At 46.7% G+C, this 18,658-nt stretch overlaps 1 protein-coding gene across 1 annotated transcript in view; it reads right to left on the minus strand.

The window, feature by feature from the left end:
* Positions 1-876: 876 nt before the first annotated feature.
* BPI (bactericidal permeability increasing protein) overlaps positions 877-18,658 on the minus strand; it is a 49,556-nt gene continuing 31,774 nt past the window's right edge. Inside the window, exons 8-15 of the mRNA XM_049869077.1 lie at positions 15,487-15,663; positions 14,365-14,424; positions 13,242-13,409; positions 11,882-11,949; positions 9,073-9,115; positions 4,409-4,472; positions 3,107-3,183; positions 877-1,239 (exon numbers count right to left, since the gene is read on the minus strand). Of these exons, the coding sequence (XP_049725034.1) occupies positions 1,198-1,239; positions 3,107-3,183; positions 4,409-4,472; positions 9,073-9,115; positions 11,882-11,949; positions 13,242-13,409; positions 14,365-14,424; positions 15,487-15,663 (699 nt within the window). The 3' untranslated portion in view covers positions 877-1,197. The remainder of the gene's footprint in view (positions 1,240-3,106; positions 3,184-4,408; positions 4,473-9,072; positions 9,116-11,881; positions 11,950-13,241; positions 13,410-14,364; positions 14,425-15,486; positions 15,664-18,658) is intronic.

Consider the following 18,658-nt stretch of genomic DNA (forward strand, 5'->3'; position numbering starts at 1 on the left):
AGTCCATTGTTGTGGCTAACGTGTCAGTCCATCTCATGGAGGGTTTCCCTTGTTTTTGCTGACCCTCTACTTTACCAAATGTGATGTTCTTTTCTAGCGATTGGTCTTTCCTAGTGATGTGTCTAAAGTAAGTAAGTTGAAGTCTTGCTATCCCCACTTCTAAGAAGCATGGCCTGAGATAGCCCCATCTGATGTTCCATTGTATGAAAAGACCAAAAGACCCCAAGAAAACACACCAAGAGTCCAAGAAAATTCTGAGCTGATGATGTGGGTTCCATGTCAGGGTCTGAAGAGTCATGGAGAAGAGCCAAGAACGTGGCTGAGGCTGAAAGCCCAATGGCCTCTGTCCCCTGGCTGAGTTCTGCTTTGGGCACAATGCTGGGTCAGAAAGCATGGAGCCAAAGTGTGGGGCAAGGAAGATAGGTTGTGCAGGATAGCTGTTGAACAGCATCAGTGTGTGGTAGTGACAAGACCTACAGTCCCAGTGGATTGATGACTACACAGGAGAACAATGGGCTGTGCGGAATTACTGTTCAAAAGTGACACCATGTGGCAGTAATAGGAACAAGAGCCCAGAGAACTGACCCACTCTACAAACTCTGCGTGACATTTGGAAGCAAGACTCATTCCATTTGGACTAAGTAAAACCCAAGCAAGTACTCTTAGTGTAGAATGAGGGGTGTCCTTGAAACGTAGCAATGGGACTTTCTGCGAATGTAGGCTCAAGAGATTAATTACAGAACTAAAAAAGAGGTGATTATATCTGTGTGTCTGTGCTATATATTTGCACTGTAGGCCATACTGATAATAGCCAGTGAGGAAATGAATGAATGGACGCAAAACAAGAAAAAAATACTAGCACTCAGAATTCCGCAGGAGGGGAAAAGCCCCAGAAAGTGTTTTTTTTTTTTGGAAGCACAAACAGAAATATTGTGGTTACAACTGAAATTCAGTGGCTGTAGGAAATGTCTGTACGGCTTTAGAGCTTGAAAGAAGCTCACGGTAGCTAAAATATATGCAGTACACTTTTCCAGTGAATGAGGTTCCCTGTGTTTAAATCATCCTTGAATCTGAGTTCAGAGAAGTTTGCAAGGGCCTCTTGGTCAAGGTCTAGAAAGGGACGACTGGAGAAAGATGGCCTGGGCCCCACAGGCCTGTCAGAACAGGCGCTGAAAGCCTCCAGCATCCCTGGCAACTTTAGCTGTAGTACTGAACATCTGCCCCGAACAGCAGGAAACCCTAGGGAGAGATGGGAACACTGTCATCAGCTGGAAGTGCACCTCTTATTTGTCAATGTAGGGGCTGCTGGGCTTTCAAAATGGAAACCTTGGGAGCCTGCCTATTGGGAAGCAGAGAGCCGAGTGAGGCCTGTCTGCTGACAGAAAGGTAGGAGCAGGCGGGGTGTCACCGCTGAAGCCTGCACACCAATGGCTGCCAGTGCCTGCGAATCTGTCAGCAGCTTCCCTGGCAGCTATTTCCCTCTCTGACGTGGAGACCCCTGGGCTGTTCTAGAGTCTTCATTTGTCATCCCTGCCTCATGGTAAGTCAAGGGGACACTTGTTCTAATCAAGGCTGCAAAACCATTTCTCTTTGTTCCTTCGTGTCCTTCACTCGGAATTTTCAGAAATGAAGAAATTAAATTGTGCCATGAGGTCAAGTTTGTTTTGTTTTTTTAAAAGATGAACTTGGTAAAATTTGGTGAACATGGAAGATACGTTTCCTCTGCTTTCTCAGCTATTTTTCTATAACCTCCTAGATCTATCAGCTCCCTGGTGTAGAGAATTGGGGCTTGATTGTCTGGACTTTGGGGTTGTAGGAGAGTGAGGAATTCTAGCAATGTGGGGGTTTCCCAGGAAGGCAACAGGGTGATCAGCTGAGAAAGCCATTGGCCGAGGTAAGGCACCAATAGTAGGTGATGGTTTTGTTGCAGAGATACCAGCGTCATTGGGACCTGCTGAGTCCAAGAAGCCTCGCAGGGGAGGCATTGAGGCAGCTGGCAGATGCAGGTCAGGAGCTTAGAAGAAATAGGAGGCTGGGTGGAAGAAAAATAGCTGTTAAGCCTAAGGGAATTGACGAGAGTGACCACAGAAAGCTAATTGTGGGGGAAATAAAGAGGCCAGAGAGGAGCCCTGGAGAACTCCAGCTGGTAAGGGGCAGGAGAAACCCACAAGGGAGTCTGCAACTGCCCAGTGAGAGAGGTGGGTGGAAAATCAGGAAGGAGTCTTTGAAACTAAGAGAAGAAAGCCTTCCAAGGAAAGGGGTACTGTTATTATAGTTAGCTGCCATTGAGCTGACCCCCAACTCCTGGAGACCCCATGCACAATGGAAGGAAACACTGCTCGGTCCTGTGCCATCCCCATTATCAGTGTGGATCAGACCTTTGTGATCCATAGGATTTTTATTGGCTGATTTTCAGAAGTAGACTCTCAGGCCTTTCTTCCTAGTCTGTCTTAGTCTGGAAGTTCCTCTGAAACTTGTTCAGAATCATAGCAACACACAAGCCTCCCCTGACAGACAGGTATGGCTGCACATGAGGCGCATTGGCTGGGAATCGAACCTGGGTCTCCTACACGGAAGGTTAGTATTCTACCACTGAACCACCACTGCCCCCAAGGAAAGGGGTAAATGGTGTTAAATGTGGCTTCAAGTTCAGGCTGGGTGAAAGCCAAGAGGAGGTAGTATATCTAAATCTGTCGATATTGACATTTTATACTGCATAGTGCTTTTTTTTTAGTGCTTAGAATGATACTGGATGCTAAGGGGTGGCATGCAACATCTATTAGTCAAATATTTAAATGCATCCACCTTCTAAAGGGCCTCTCTGGCCACCAAGTCAGTTCTAAGCGCAGTGTGGGAACAATGCAGCCAATGGAGAAAAGCAGAGAGCCTGATTCTGAATGGAACTTCTTTTAATAGCTGTGTGGCCTTAGTCAAGCTATTTAACGTTTCTCAACCTTAGTCTTTCTTCTCTGTTTGCTAACCACATCCCAAGAGGGTTGTACGGGTAGAAAGCACGTGATACAGGGCTCGGCATGGAGAAAGCGTTTTGGCAAGAGGTTGCAATTGTTAGGGAAGATTTGGTGAAAAGAGGCTTTGAGGGACTTACCTGGCGAGGCTGAAGTACCACGTTGGAAAGCTGGATGTGGGCAGGCAGTGGGAGAGGGAAGCCTTCCTTCAGCCTCTCTGCAATGGACACCAATGATGAGGACCCGGGAGGAGAAAGTAGAGGGTGGGGACCTGGAAGAACCAGGGCCAGCAGCCTTCCGGAAGTGACAGCCTGGCTCCATATAGGGATTGGCATGGGCCTACACGCCTGAAAGGAAGGCTTCCCTGCAGGCCGCACCTCCCTCCTATTCACCACACCCTGTGCACCTGGGACCTGGCATTCTTAAGCCCTCTTGGTCTTAAGCCCACATCTATCCAGGGCCTGTGCGGGCCTCTTCCCCACTCCTGAGAGTGAGTGTGCTGCTGGTGTCCATGGGCTGAGTGGCAGTCAAGGGCAGCTGGAGTGTGGACAGCGGTATGGACAGAGCTTGGGGTATCCACTTGTGTGCTCACAAAGCCCTTTGAAGTTAGGACAAAGCCAGAGATGGATCTTGGCCAGGGGTCAGCCCCTCTCATGCCACCACATTCTGAGGTGGAACTCCAGAGAGCCCAGGAATTCTAAATTCAAACCTGGTCTCCCAGGTCATTATGAAGCTGTATTTGTCCAGGTGGAAGGATAGATCATGTTCCATATAACAATGTTTGGGCTTAATTTATAATTTCTAAATAGCCTTGTCACGTGTTTTGTAGGACTCTACTTGTACTCTTGTCCCTGGCTGTGCAAAGGTTAGGGGCAGGCCTGCCCGAAGCTCTTACCAGCTTGGTGATGATAAGCTCTTAGCAGAGGTTAGCAGGAGACTCCCTGGCCCTTCTCTCAGAGTTGGAAAAGACCACAAGCTCTGGCTTCAGAGCTGGAATCAAACCCAGGCTCCACCTCTCACTCGCTCTGTGACCTGGAGTAGGCCACTCTGAGCTTTTATTGGCTCCCAGGACAATTAGAGGTATCAATAATTCCCCATCCTCACAGGGCTATTGTAAGGATGAGAGGAGTTAACAGATGGGCACAGAGTAGAAACTAGACACATGTGGCTTCCCTTTTCCTGTCCCCTTTCTGGGTCAGATGCCAGTTGACGTAAGGGAATCATCTCCAGTACCCACAACCGGGGCCAGGTATTAGATGCCTGTAGGCTAGTTTCCCCACCATTTCCACCTGCTTGGGGCAGTTCTACTTTGTCCTATAGGGTCGCTATGAGTCAGAATCGACTCGACGGCAGTGGTTTTTTGGGGTTTAGGCTAGTCTCCCCACCATTTCCACCTGCTTCCACTAGGACTAAAACTTAATTGTATCTCCAAAGCTCCTTACCATTAACAATGGGAAGCACAAGAAAATGTATCAGATAATTCATGACGGTCTGCAGGGATCCAACCTAAAATCAAGAGGAAAATGGGACCAGTGTCAGGGCATGTGGGATCAGCAATCCTCTGTCCACCTTCCCCTCCCTGTCCCCAATGTCACTCAGCAGCTTCTCCCCACACAGCAGGAAAAACCACTGAGAGATGGAGGCAAGTGATGATGGGAAAGCTGCACCCTGATCAAGGTCATGGAAAGGATCGCTTTTGCTCTAAAGGCTCCAGATGTGACACAAGTTTTAAACTGTAAAGTGCAAGGCAGAGGTAAGGAAGGGCATCATAGTGCATTTAACCTTGAAAACCTTTGTGTGGAAAAATGCATCCTCTCAAGCCCTGTGAGCTAGACGGCAAATTGGTTCAAACTTTGCAAGGGCAATTAAAAAAGAAAAAAACAAACCCATTGCCATCAATTCGATTCCGACTCATAGTGACCCTATAGGACAGAGTAGAACTGTCCCATAGAGTTTCCAAGGAGCACCTGGTGGGTTTGAACTGCTGACCTCTTGGTTAGCAGGCACAGCACTTAGCCACTATGCCACCAGAGTTTCCGCAAAGGCTATTAAAACCAAGCCAAACAAACAAACCAAACCCATGGCCATGGAGCCTATTCTGACTCATAGCAACCCTAGAGGACAGAGTAAAACTGTCACCTAGGGTTTCTAAGGAGTGGCTGGTGGATTTGAACTGCTGACCTTTTGGTTAGCAGCCGAGCTCTTAACTACTGCGCCACCAGAGTTCCTATTCGTACTGACCCTATGTACAACAGACGCAACACTGCCTGGTCCTGTGCCATCCTCACAACTTTTGTCATGCTTGAGCCCATTGTTGTGGCCACTGGATCAATCCATCTCTTCCAGGGTCTTCCTCTTTTTTTGCCGACCCTCTATTTTACCAAGCACAATATCCTTCACCAGGGACTGGTGCCTTCTGAAAACATATCTAAAGTATGTGAGACGAACTCTCGCCATCCTCGCTTCTAAGGAGCATTCTGGCTGTACTTTTTCCAAGACAGATTTGTTTGTTCTTCTGGCAGTCCATGGTATATTCAATATTCTTTGCCAATGCCATAATTCAAAGGCATCAATTCTTCATTCTTCCTTATTCATTTTCCAGCTTTCACATGGATATGAGACAATTGAAAATACTATGGCTTAGGTCAGGTGCACCTTAGTCCTCAAAGTGACATCTTTGCTTTTTAACACTTTAAAGAGATCTTTTGTAGCAGATTTGCCCAATGTGGTACATCTTTTGATTTCTTGACTGCTGCTTCCTTGGGCGTTGATTGTGGATCCAAGTAAAATGAAATCCTTTAGGCAACACTTAATCGAAAGTCTTAAAAATGTGTGTGTCTTCCACTCCTACATATATACATGAAAGTCTTGGAAGCAGGGGCTCAAACAGATACTCGTATACCGATATTCATTGCAACCTTTTTCACAATAGCCAAAAGGTGGAAACAACCCAAGTGTCCAACAACAGATGAATGGGTAGACACAAAGTGGGACATCCATACAATGGAATGTTATTCAGCTATAAAGAAAGATGAAGTTCTGATCAATGCCACTACATGGATGAAACTTGAAAACATTATGCTGGCTGAAGTAAGCCAGGCACAAACAGACAAGTGTTATATGATCTTGCTTATATGAAATATCTAGGATAGGCAAATGCAAGACAGAAAATAGATTAGTGGTTACCAGGGGCTGAGGATGGAGCCCTGGTGGCTTGTGGTTAAAGTGTTCAGCCGCTACTCAAAAGGTCAGCGGCTCAAATTCACCAGCCACTTTGCAGGTGAAAGACTTGGCATTCTGCTTCCATAAAGATCACAGCCTTTGAAACCCTACGGGGCAGTTCAACTCTGTCCTGTAGGGTTGCTATGTGTCTGAATCAACTCCATAGCAATGGGTTAGGGGCTGCGGGCGAGAGGGAAGGGAGAAATGGTGGGTTCTTGCTTAAGGGGTACCGAGTTTCTATTTGGGGTGATAAAAAAAGTTTGGAAATAAAAAATGGTGATGGTTGAACAACATGGTGAATGTCATTAGTGTCACTGAGCTGTACACATAAACGTGGTTAAAATGACAAGTTTTGTTATATGTGTATATTTTACCACAATAAAACTTAGAAAAAAAAATGTGTATGCCTTGTGGGCCAGCAAACATATCTCTAAGGAAAACTTACCTAAGGATAAACAAGGAAATGATCTAGGGTGTGGGTAAAAATTGAGATGCAAAGGTGCTTATCAAAGTAATACATTTAATCAAAATTATAAATCAAAAGCAACAAATCCCTGCCCTCCTCCAAAGAGCAACATACATGTTCAACTCTAGGGGAATAGCTTGGGGGAAGCGGTGGCACTTTGGTGTCAGGAAATACTATTATATTAGGTGATACTATTATAGAATTATAATTATCGACTTTTTTTTATGCATAGCAAGTGGTCAGGAAGGATATACTTTAATATATTAACTAAGTGGTAAAAATACAGATGGTTTTTATTCTGCTTGGACAATAATAAAAAAATAAAGTAAAACCCTCAAGATGATTGCTGGTAGGTGTGATATTTACAACTTGTAAATATGCATGTTTTTGTTTCAGGAACAATTGAGTTTCCTTCCCTGGGCTATACTTCCCTGGGTTCATCAAATGTGGTGCCCTTCTTGCCATGAATCCTGGGAATTAACATTTTTTATTTTCTGCAGAAGCAGAAGTTAGTTACCTACTTAGTCCAGCTACCTCGAGAGCCTTGGCAACAATAAATCCGTGGAAATAAAATGAGGTTGCTTTGGGTCTTTCTATTTTTTGCAATGTTATCAGGTGGAAACGACTGGCTGGATTTTCATCAGACTTGGAGGGGCTTTGGGATGGTCTGGCTTTGGAGCTGGTGGCTTACAAGGCACTCACTTGGTGGGGGACTTGTGGAGCATCTCAGTGATCTAAGGAAATGCTTTTCAGAGCAGTAGACGGTTCAACAAGAGGCCCAGTAGTAGGGTCGGCCCATGAGTATTAAGATGCCAAGGGCAGAATCAGTGCACAGGCTCCTAACCTATGTCACAAGGGCAGGTGCTCTGAGTGGTGGGTGTTGATGGGCATTTGAGCTGCTGCCTCTATGGGCCACTCAACTAACTACCAGTGCCCCAGGTGAGGGCAGCAGGGGAGTCTGTTTACTGATGGTCAGCAGTGGAATCATCTACCCGGACTGGGTGGTCCCCGCCGCTGTCCTTCCCACCTGCCACTTCCTCATCTCAGTAAAGGTTCCATTCTTCACTCAGCTCTTTTTTTCCCCCCATTTGCCTTTGAGTCAATTCCAACTCATGGTGACCCCATGTGTGTCAGAGTAGAACTGAACTCCACAGGGTTTTCAGCAGCTGATTTTTTTGGAAGTAGATCACCAGGTCTGTCTTCCAAGGCACATTTGAGTGGACTCAAACTTCCATCCTTTAGGTTAGCAGCCGAATGCTTAACCGTTTGGACCACCCAGGGGCTCCTACTCAACTGCCCAAGTTGAAAACCTAGGAGTCATTCTTGTTTCCCTTTCCCCTCACCACACACATCAAATCCCTCACCAAGTTCTGCCTAGTTCTGTTTCAAAATATGTCTCTATTATCCCCATCTTTCTCCTTCTTCCCGCATCATCTCTCACCTGGTCCCCACTGGTCTCCCTGGTCTGACTCTTGTCCCCTATATTTCATTCCCCCTACAGCAGCCAGAGGGCCCTGTTATAAAGATGTCTATCTGACCGTCTTGAGCCCTGCATGAAACAGTTCCCTGGCTTCTCACTGCCCTTGAAACACAACCTGCCCTCCCATCCCCTGGTCCAGAAGGCCCATGCCAGCCTCTCTGGCTGCATCCCCTTCTCCACCCCTTCCTTGCTCTGCTCTGGGCACACTAGCTTCCCTTCTGCTCCTCAAACATGCCAAGTTCATTTCTTCCACAGGGTCTTTGACCCTGCTATTTTCCTTCTGACTGAAAATGATCTTCACCTGCTGGTTCCTTCTCATCCTTCAGGACTTAGCTCGAATATCACCTCCTTAGAAAGGCCTTTATTAATCACACCATCTAACTCTCAACTCTTCCCATCACTTGCTCTCTCACCCCTATTTTGTTTCTTCATAGCATTGGTCATGACTGAAATGATCTTTATTTCTGTTTGTCTTCCACCACCATGTAAGGCTCAGAGAAGAGGTTGATTCCCTGTCTTAGTTATCCATATCCCTTGGAACAGTGCTTGGCACTTAATAGGTGCTCAATAAAGTAATTAACTTGTTCATTCCACAAACATTTGTTAACACAGATTTTTTGCCCTGGATCATGCACATTTAATCTTATGTAAACTTCACCACATTAACTCAGGTGGAAGGGATATCTCTGATTTATGGGGAAAGTCTGAAGTTCAGAGAGGGGAAGCAACTTGCCCAGTGCCACACACAAAATGCGTACAGCATAGATTCCAGCACAGTTCTCTCTGCCCCCAAAGCAACTCCTACCATTATTCACATGCGAATTATATTCAAATTAATCAGTGGCCTGCTAAAATTATGCCAGGAGCTTGGAGTGGCCCACAAGACAGTCCCCCCCAAGGTCAAGGAAGGAAGGAACCACCAAGAGCCTCAGACTCACCGAGAAGAAGCCAACATCTGAGTGCTTCAGTTCCAAGCGCAGGCTGTGGGAAAGGGAGGGGGAGATTGAGACCACCATTGTCCTGACCTGTACAAGATCCCAGTTGCTGGCTGCAGGACCAGGCGGGAGAATGGGCCTGTTCCGGTGGACAACAGCTGGTTTTTCGGCATAGTATGCCTGCCCCCTTCCTCTGTTCATAGCTTCCTGACTTTTCCTTTGAGGGAGCCACCTATTTCCCACTCTTGAGCCACATTGTTTGAGTGCTGCTTATCCCACTCTGAGCTCTAGACCTGGAAAAAGGGCATAGTTCACCTCCCTTGCCACAGTGATTGTGTTAAGGATAGACCTGTGACCCATGCTGGCCCAATAAGAGTTGACCCCAGTACTTCCACTGGAATGAGGTATTCTCTTTTCTCCAGGAAAATTAGAAAGCTGCTGGTGGCCATTTTGCCACCACTTGGTGACAGCCTGCCAGGCAATGAAGCCAGTACAGAGGATAGCAGAGCCAAGAGATGAAGAGAGTCAGATTCCCAGTGACATCATTTGAGCACCTGGATCCACCCTTGCCTAAAATCTTTGGGCGTCTCAGTTACCTGAGCCAATAAATTCTCTCCCCTTTACAATTTTTATGACATTTTATAGAGTTCCAAGAGCAAGGGTGAAATATGTGGCTGTTTATTGAACCCCTATCATTCTTTATGCTGGGTGCTTTATGCCATTGAATTCCTGCAGTGCCCCAAGAAGCAAAAGCCATCACATTCCCATTTTACAGATGAGGCAACTGACAGAGAGATCAAGCCACCTGCCCACGGTCACACAGCTAATGACTAGCAAAGCAGGATTTCAAACACAGGTTTCCCTGATGCCAAAGTCCTTGCCTTTAGTGTCTGACAAAGCTTGAAGATTTGCTCTGGTTCACCAAGAGTTGGGAGCCTTAGGACCCCTGCCCTCTGGATTCTCAACCCCCACCCACCCTTGCACATTTCAGTATGTCTGTCCTCAGCCTGAAAACCCTGGTGGTGCAGTGGTTAAGTACTACAGCTGCTAACCAAAAGGTCGGCAGTTCAAATCCACCAGATGCTCTTTGGAAACTCTATGGGGCGGTTGTACTCTGTCCTATAGGGTTGCTATGAATCAGAGTCGACTCAGTGGCAACAGGCTTCGTTTTGGTTTTGGGCCTCAGCCAACACCCAGCTGTATCCTCTCTGGCTTCTCCACTTGAGAGGCCCACAGGTGTTTCAAGGAAAATTAAAACCACATGTTTCCAGGAGAAATGAGCAGCATGTAAACCTCAGGAGCTGATCTCAAGGTGAAGAAGGACAGCGCTGCGCCAGAAACAGCAGGAACGTGGGTCAAGGTGCAATTTAAACAGTGTGGCCATGGCGAAGAGCCAGACACCCAGGTCTAGATGTCAGGGTCATCACATCTACTCTCTGAGTGTCGGCCTCTCTCTGTATCTTTGTGAGTCTCCTCTCTGTCCCCCTCTCCCTCCCTTCCTCCCTTTTTAATTTAATTTGTGTATGTGAAAATACCCATAATAAAACATATACCACTACAACAATTTCTACGTGTACAACTCAGTGACATCAGTTACATTCTTCAAGTTGTGCCACCTTTCTCAACAACTTTTTCCCAACTATTTCACCATCTCTAACACAATCTCACTACCCCCTAAGCTTCTCATCTATCCTTTTGAGTTGCTGTCATCAATTTGATCCATAAAGATAATTCTTAAAGAGTATAATGCTTGATGTAGATATTCTTTTCTAATTAGGCTAAACAATTACTTGGTTCAAAGATGACTTCAGGGGATAGTTTTGTTTCAAGGTTTAAAGATTTCCTCAGGGTAACAGTTGGGGGGGGTCCTCCCTCCCTGTATGTCTCTCTGTCTTCCTGTGTCTCTCCACCTGTCTCTCTCTATTACTCTCTCCCTCTCTGTCTCTTTTCCTATTTCTTCCCTCCTTCTCTTCCTCCTTCCCTCTTTTTGTCTCTTTCTGTGTCTCTCCATTTGTCTGTCTCTCTTTCTCTATGTCTCTCCCTCCACTTCCTTATTTTCCTTTTTCTGTTCATCTCTCTTTCTCTTTCCCTCTTGCTTACTGAGCATTTATCACACCCCCAGAAGTGCTCTAAACACTGCACGCATATCCACACCTCACTTAGTCCTCATGATGATGCTGTTGATAAAGAGCAATCATGTGACTGTCAGGGAAACTAAAGCTGGGCAGATTTGGTGCTTGCTGAGGTGAGCTGGGCTCAGGTGCAGAGCCGCCTCACACCCGAGCCCACACTCCCCACCACAGCCTCCACTGCCAGGATTCAGACCCGCATCACTTGGGTTCCAAACTCTTCCAGTAGGTGCAGGATGACTAAGTCCCAAGGATGGGATGTGAAGAAGTTGAAGGAGGGTTTCCAAGTGGCAAGGAAGGCCAGGAACGTGGAGCAGCTGGGAGCTGCGGTGGTCAGTGTGAAGTGGGGTCATCACTCCGTCACTTTCCAGCCAGGAGAGTTTGCCTGCGACTGGAAGATTCCCCAGGATGCAGGACTCCAGTGCAAAAACTGAGACACTTCCGGGCAAACTGATATGGTTGGCCACCATGTGACATGTGACTTTGTGCAAGTCACTTCATCTCAGCATCAGTTTCACTATTTGCAAAATGGGGATAATTGTGCCTATCTGGCATCGTTTGAGGCTTCAATGTGATGGGTGAGCAGGAGCACAATGGCACAGAGCGTGGCACACTGTAGGGCTTTTGCTATCACGTGGGCACCAAGAACAGCAGGGCAGCCCCTCCTCCACAGGCTCACTTACCTGTTCATCATTAGCTCTCCAGTCAGCCTGTCGGAACTGGCACCAGCCGCCACGGAAATCTTCATGCTCTGCAGAGCAACAACCCAGAAGGTGAAATTGCTTACCCAGGAGCCAGGAGCTCTCAAGGCTTCCAAACTTCTGTGCGCCCCTGTCCACAAGGCCCGCATCACACAGGCTCAGCAGAGCAGCCCACACTGCTGGGCGAGACCCACAGAACCCATGGCGCAAGGAGTCCTCTTGCTTTGATGTTGCTGACAAGTCCTGGACTGTTAGCCAACTACGGTTTTCTCCTCCCTGTTCCCAGGATCATTTTAGAGTTCTCTGGTCACTTCCTGGAGGGGATCTTTGAGATGGACTGAGGTCAGCCCCAATCTTTTCATTCATTTATTCATTCAACAAGTGTTTATTGAGTCAGAAAACAGAGGTTCCCTCCTCAGTGTTGCTGCTCATTGTCTGCATGATCTTGGGCCAGTAACTCCCACAGGACCCATTTTATCTGCAAAGTGGGGATAATGGGTCTCGGTCCCAGACTCAGGCCTGCATGCATCACGCGGAAAGGCGATACCTCGTGGTGGGAAAGAAGGGCTGGACCACACCCCTATTGGTCATTGGGGGTGCTCCCAAGTGTTTGTGGGATGATGAAATGAGCAAATGAATGAAGGTACAGATCCACAGTGGAATGAAACTTGAATAAATAAAAGGCTAGACAAATATATGAATGAATGAATGAACAAAGATATGCCTGGATGAATGGATGAATAAATGAACAAATACAAAAACGAATGATTGATTGAACAAAGGTGTAAGTGAATGGATAAGTGAATAACTGAATAATAAATTCATGTCTGAACCAGAAACAGTGTAGCATATTCCAAGTCGGAATAATTGAATGAATTAATAGTTGAATGAATAAATGGATAAATGCATGAACAAATACACAAAAGAATGAATGATCAAAGATATACATGAATGAATAAATGAATGAATGATCTAATGAATGATTGAATGATCAAAGATATGAGTGAACAAATAAATGCATATATGGATTGGAAATAGAAAATATTTCAAGTCAATGATGGAGTGAATAATGAACAGTTTAAAAATCGAGTGAATGAATGAAAAATTGAGTGGGTGAATAATTGAATGAACAAGTAAACAAGTACACAAATGAAGACTGAAAGAATGAATGCCTGTGGGAGCCAGGGGCAGTTGAATAATACGGTAGCTCAGGCCTGAATCTGGGCAGGATTCACACCTGGGCTTTCTGACTCTAAGGATGGTGTTCTCAGTGTTACCCTGGGCTCCCTGGCTGCCTGGGAATGGGGCTCACCTCATCTGCCCATATCTGGGAAGAGCTTACCAAGCCAAGCAGGAAGAGGGGGGCCAGAGAAGAGTTGGGGAAGACGACAAAGGTCTGGGCCTCGAGTTCAGGGACGAGGGTGAGGCCACTGGGGTCCACGGTGAGGTGTGGTGGGGAGGAGAGGGACAGGAGGAACTGCACCTTCATGTTCGGGAACCTCCTGGTCACCTGCAGCCCCCAGCGAGGACAACCAAAAACAGAGGTAGTTTTTATTAAGTGTTTCCAAATCCTATCAGGTCCTGCCCCTGCATAGACACCTCCAATGTCTTACCATTGTTCCTAGACTAAAAATGCGAATGGCTGTCAACCTGGCACCTGGCGCCCTGCCAACCTCACCCCATGCCTCTCCCATTTGCCCGCCACATGCAACTCCTTTCTCTTCCTTAAACAAGACAAGCTCTCTTCCTGTTGAAGACCCTTTGCACTCTGTTCCCTCTCCCTGAGTGCTTGTCCCCACATTCCTCCCAAGTTTGGCTCTTCGGGTCTAAGCTCAACTGTCACTGCTCAGAAAGCAGTAGTGGCTTTAAAAAGGGGAACTGAGGAAGGCCTTTTGGTGATCCGGCCATATCTGCTAGCCTCCAACTCTCCACCAGGTAAACTCCCAGCCAGAGTGAAAAATAATGTGATTGTTACGCAAATTAGGCTTGAAGGCAATTCCCCCAGCCCCGCTACCAACCACCTCCCTCAATGTCTCCTATACAGAAATTTCTGGAGGTGCCACCACCAGAGAGGCCTAAAGCGACCTTATCAAACTGTTGGTTTCACGGTCACAGTCTGCTGTTCTTTTTTATTGTTTTCTGTATGTGAATAATATTTCTTTCTTTCTGCTGGGCTGTGAGCTCCAGGAGGGCAGAGACCTGGTCTGTTCTGTTGGGTGCCCAGCACAGGGGCTCGAGCACATGACGGGCATGCAACAAATATTTTTTGGATGGATGAGCCCCCAGGGTCTATACTCACACCTGGCCAGCTGGGTGCTTGGAACCTGTCTCTGTATGGGCGAGAGGCTGCATGAAGCTATTGCCACCCTCTCAGGGTGGGCTGCTCTAGATCTGGGGTTGGGGAAGGCTCATCAGGTAGCTCAGCAGAGCCCAGCCCACCTCAGCACCCCCAGGCCCTTTCTTACCTGAGGTATGAGGGTTTCAAACAATTTGGTTGTCAATCGGAATCTGGATTCCTTTGAAATCTGTAGGAAGAAAAGAAAAAAGGATCTTGGGGGATTGTTATAGGTGCCCCTCCCCCCGGCAGATTCTGCATGGGTGGTGAAAGACTGAATACACAAAAGGACAATGGCCAGACCACAGATGACAACAGAACTCTGACCCACAACCACTGCTACAACCAGCCCAGAATGGTCAGGCCCTGCTCAGTAGCTGCCAGCTTCTCTACTTTTTGTCCCTGAGAAAGCCAAATATGCTCCTCGAACCAATCACATAAGATGCCCACTTCTAGTTATCCCACCTCCAGCTCCCCAGGCCAACAGCCTCCAATCAGAGCACACCTGAAGCTTCCTCTCTCTCACTGTAAAGCTTCCCCTCTCCCTGCCTGCCTTTGAATCTCTGTCAAACAAGTGAGGGTGCTGACTCCCTTGCTCTGAATAAATAGCCCCTGTTTGTTCTCATTTGGGTGGTCTGTGTTTACTTCTACAGGGGATGTGGGGTGCTCAGCCTTCCTTGGGCACCCTGCAGGGATGGAGGACCTGGCATCTCTTCCAGGAGCCCCCTAGGATGAACCCATGAGGTTTGTGACCATGTTGGAATCAGGCTGTACCTACAGTCTGGAAAGGATGGCTGTTTCCTCATTTTACAGACGGGTAAACTGAGGCTTAGAGTGGGACTCGACCATTACTATGTGACAGAGACAATAGAGGAGGATGACAATGGTGGTATGATTATAGAGCCTGGCGTAGGACAGGTATTCAGTCAACGTTAGCCATTGCTTTTGTGATTTGGTGGGTATTTCCTGCATGCTACGTGTGTGCCGAGGGCTTCTCACGCACTAATATCGCATTTAATCCTCATTACATCCTTTTGAGGAAGATGCTGTTACTGGCATCTTACAGACAAGAAAACTGAGGCCTCACGAGGTTGCGTCACCCAGCAGGAGAGTGGTGGGCCAGTATTCGAACTCAGGGCTGGTTGGCTCATCATTGTCATCACCCCCAGTAAGAAGAAGTTCTCGAGTCCAGGAGGTCTGCCGGACTCTGAGTCCAGCGCTCCTCCCACCCCCAACCCCAGCCCGGCCTCACCTTCTCATCTGTGAGCATCAGCTTCAGGACCCCAGCTGCTTGGTACACAAGCCCAGCAGTGTTGAAGAAGTAATCCGAGATACCCAGGTACACCATGCGGTCGTGTTCAGTGGGAAACGCTGCCACTGATGGGGAAATGGGCGATGGGATGCGGTTGGTCCGACTGAAAAATTCTCCCTGGGGTGGAAGTAACAGAGTGAGCCTGAGAACCTTTCAAGGGTAATAATTCTGCATGCCCATCCCAGGAAAAAAATGGGGTGAGGAACCAACAATTCATTCACAGCGGAAAAAGCAATGGCCGGAATCTAACAACAATATCACCTAAAGCAACAAATGCCTCCTACGTGCTAGTTTCTAAGCATCTTTCAGCCAACCCTGTGAGGTAGGTGTAATTAGGCTCATTTTACAGGCACAGAGAGGCTAAGTGACTTTTCCAAGGTCACACAGCTGGTAAATGGCAAAGCCAGGAATTGAACCCAGGCACCCAGAAATTCTTAACCACTCCATTGGCTCAGCCTCAGACACCCTATTAGAAGGACAAAGAAATTCTGTTTTGCTTTTTCATCTATCGAATTAGAATATTTTTAAAAGAGAGAGGTAAACCATCTTGAGGGTGTGTGTTTTAAAACGATGCGATCCAGTTTTTGGTGAAAGTGTTCATACGCTGCTGGGGAGATGTAAATTTATATGTTTCCAAAGAGCAATTTAGCAACATGCTGCAAGAGGTGATCATTTGTTTAGCTACAAAATTGTTGAGTCAAAAAAAAGCAAATTGTAGATAGATACATATGGTACGATACCATTTATGTAAAATTTAAAGACCCATAAAATGATACTATGTAAGAATTACTGACATACATAGATATGTAGTAAAGACGCGCAAGAAGGACACACGTCATTGTCATCACTGTGGTTACCAGGGGTGGGGGGCAGGTCTTAGACAGGGGTGTCCAAGGGGGCATAAGGTACTTATATGATGTTTTATTTGAAAACCAAAAACAGAAGCAAATATAACAAGATGGTAACATTTGTTAAATCTGGGTGGTGACTACATCGGAGCGTGTAATATTCTCTGCATCTTTGAATCAACTCATCATTTAAAATCAAAGAAGATGACATCCGATATTATAGAATATCATACTCTTAAAAGATAGACTTACAGGGTTGACATGAGTTGGAATTGGCAACTGGTGGCTGGTATGGACCAACCAAGAACCATCTCCAGTCAATATTATTAGGTAAGAAAAGCAGGTGGAAGAACAGTGTATATTTATTCACGTACACAGTGTTATCAGTAACATCTAGATGGGTTTTCATGTATGTGTTTGTGAATGCTTAAAACCAAGGGACTAGAACGCTAATACAGCCCATGCTTGCCTCTGGACAGGAGCCCAGGAGGTAGGGAGAAGGGGCAAATGGGACCTTCCTATTTTGCCAAGGATAATTATGATGTGTTGTTTCAGTCTTTTACTTTGTGATACCACTTAGATTTTTTTTTTTTTAAGCACATTGTTTGGCCCAGCAATTCTGTTCAAGAATGGACAGAGATACAGCTACACTGATGTTAACTGCAGCTCTAGTTCCGTTTGGAAAAAAATGAAAAGAGCCTAAATGTCCCAGGAGGGGACACTGTTCACCACTCACCAAAAGACTGACAGCGGTAAAACGGCTGCAAGAGAGCGTTTCATGGACAGGTGGGAAAGATACTCACATTACATTTTAAGTTGTAAAACAGTACATATACTATAACTCACTGGGTGAAGGTATTTGTTTCCACATTTCTGTGTGTATTTTGTGGGTGTGTAAGGGGAATCTACTTGTGTGTTGATAGTGCTTCTCTCTGGGATGTAAGGTGTGGTTAATGTTTTCTTACCTTTCTTCCCTCCCTACTTTCTTTCCTATTTATTTATTTCTCTTCTTTTCTGGAGTTTCTATGTTTTCTTTTCTTTTTTACATCTAATGTGTTTTGGTTTTGAATTCATTTATTTGATTACATGGGCGGAGACTACAACCATGAACTAAGCCAACTTGGTCCCTGCTCCCTGGGAGCTCCCCCTCTAGTTGGGAGACCATGAGCAAACAAGTAAACGGTAAACAAGCAAGCAAATCGCCAGTCGTGGAATGAATTCCAAGGACTGGGGACCTACTCTAGCTGGGGTGGTGGGGAAGGTCGCTCTGGGAGTGACATCTGAGCAGAGACCATCTGGAGTATAAGAAGAAGGCAGTGGGGTAGGGTGGGCATTAGGAGGGAACAGAGTTCCAGGTAGAGGGAACAATAAGGACAAAGGCCCTGAGGTAGGAACAAGCACGCTATGCTTGAGGAAGTGCAAGGCCAGTGTGTCTGGTTGTGGGGTGGAGAGTAAGGGGGAGAGTGGTACGAGATGAAACACTATCCCTTCTTCCATCCATCCACATTCCATTCTTCCTTCCTTCATCCATCCACCATCCCTCCTTCCCTTTCTCCCTCTTTCCTTCTCTGTCTCCCTTCCTTATTCCTTCCCTCTTTCCCTTTATCCACCCTCCATCCATCCATCCATCCATCTATTCATCCACCTCCATCCACCCTCCATTCCTCCGCCCATCCATCATCCCCCTCCCTTCCTCCCTTCTTCCTTCCCATCCTTTCTTCTTCCCTCCTTCCCTTTCTCCCTCCCTCCACCCAACCACCCACCTGTCCATCCACCCGTCCATCCACCCACCCGTCCACCCACCCATCCGTCCGTCCGTCTGTCCGTCTGTCCATCCGTCCACCCACCCATACTTCCTCCCTCCTTCCCTGCAGCCAACAAAAATTTGCTGAATATCTGCTATGTGCCAAACATAGTTCTAGGTACTGCACATACTACTGTATGGACACAGTAGTGAGCAAAGCAATCACAGCCACTTCTCTCTCATTCTAGTGAGGGAGATAGGTTTGAGACTCTGCGGGCGTGCACGTGTCTGTGTGTGTGTGAGTGTGTGTGTGTGTGCACGCGTGCGTGCACATTAGTAGTAAGTGCTACTGAGGAAAAGAAAGGAGAGCATGGGGAAAGAGGAGGGAACTATTTCAGTGAGAGTGGTCAGGAAAGACCTCTCTGGGGAGGTGACATTTAAGCAAAGACTTGAAGGAAGCAAGCGAGGGCTGTGCAGGATATCTGAGGAGAGCACCCGGGTAGAGGGAGCAAGCATCCTG

The sequence above is a fragment of the Elephas maximus genome, chromosome 25, assembly GCF_024166365.1.
Source record: "Elephas maximus indicus isolate mEleMax1 chromosome 25, mEleMax1 primary haplotype, whole genome shotgun sequence".
NCBI classification, from domain to species: domain Eukaryota; kingdom Metazoa; phylum Chordata; class Mammalia; order Proboscidea; family Elephantidae; genus Elephas; species Elephas maximus.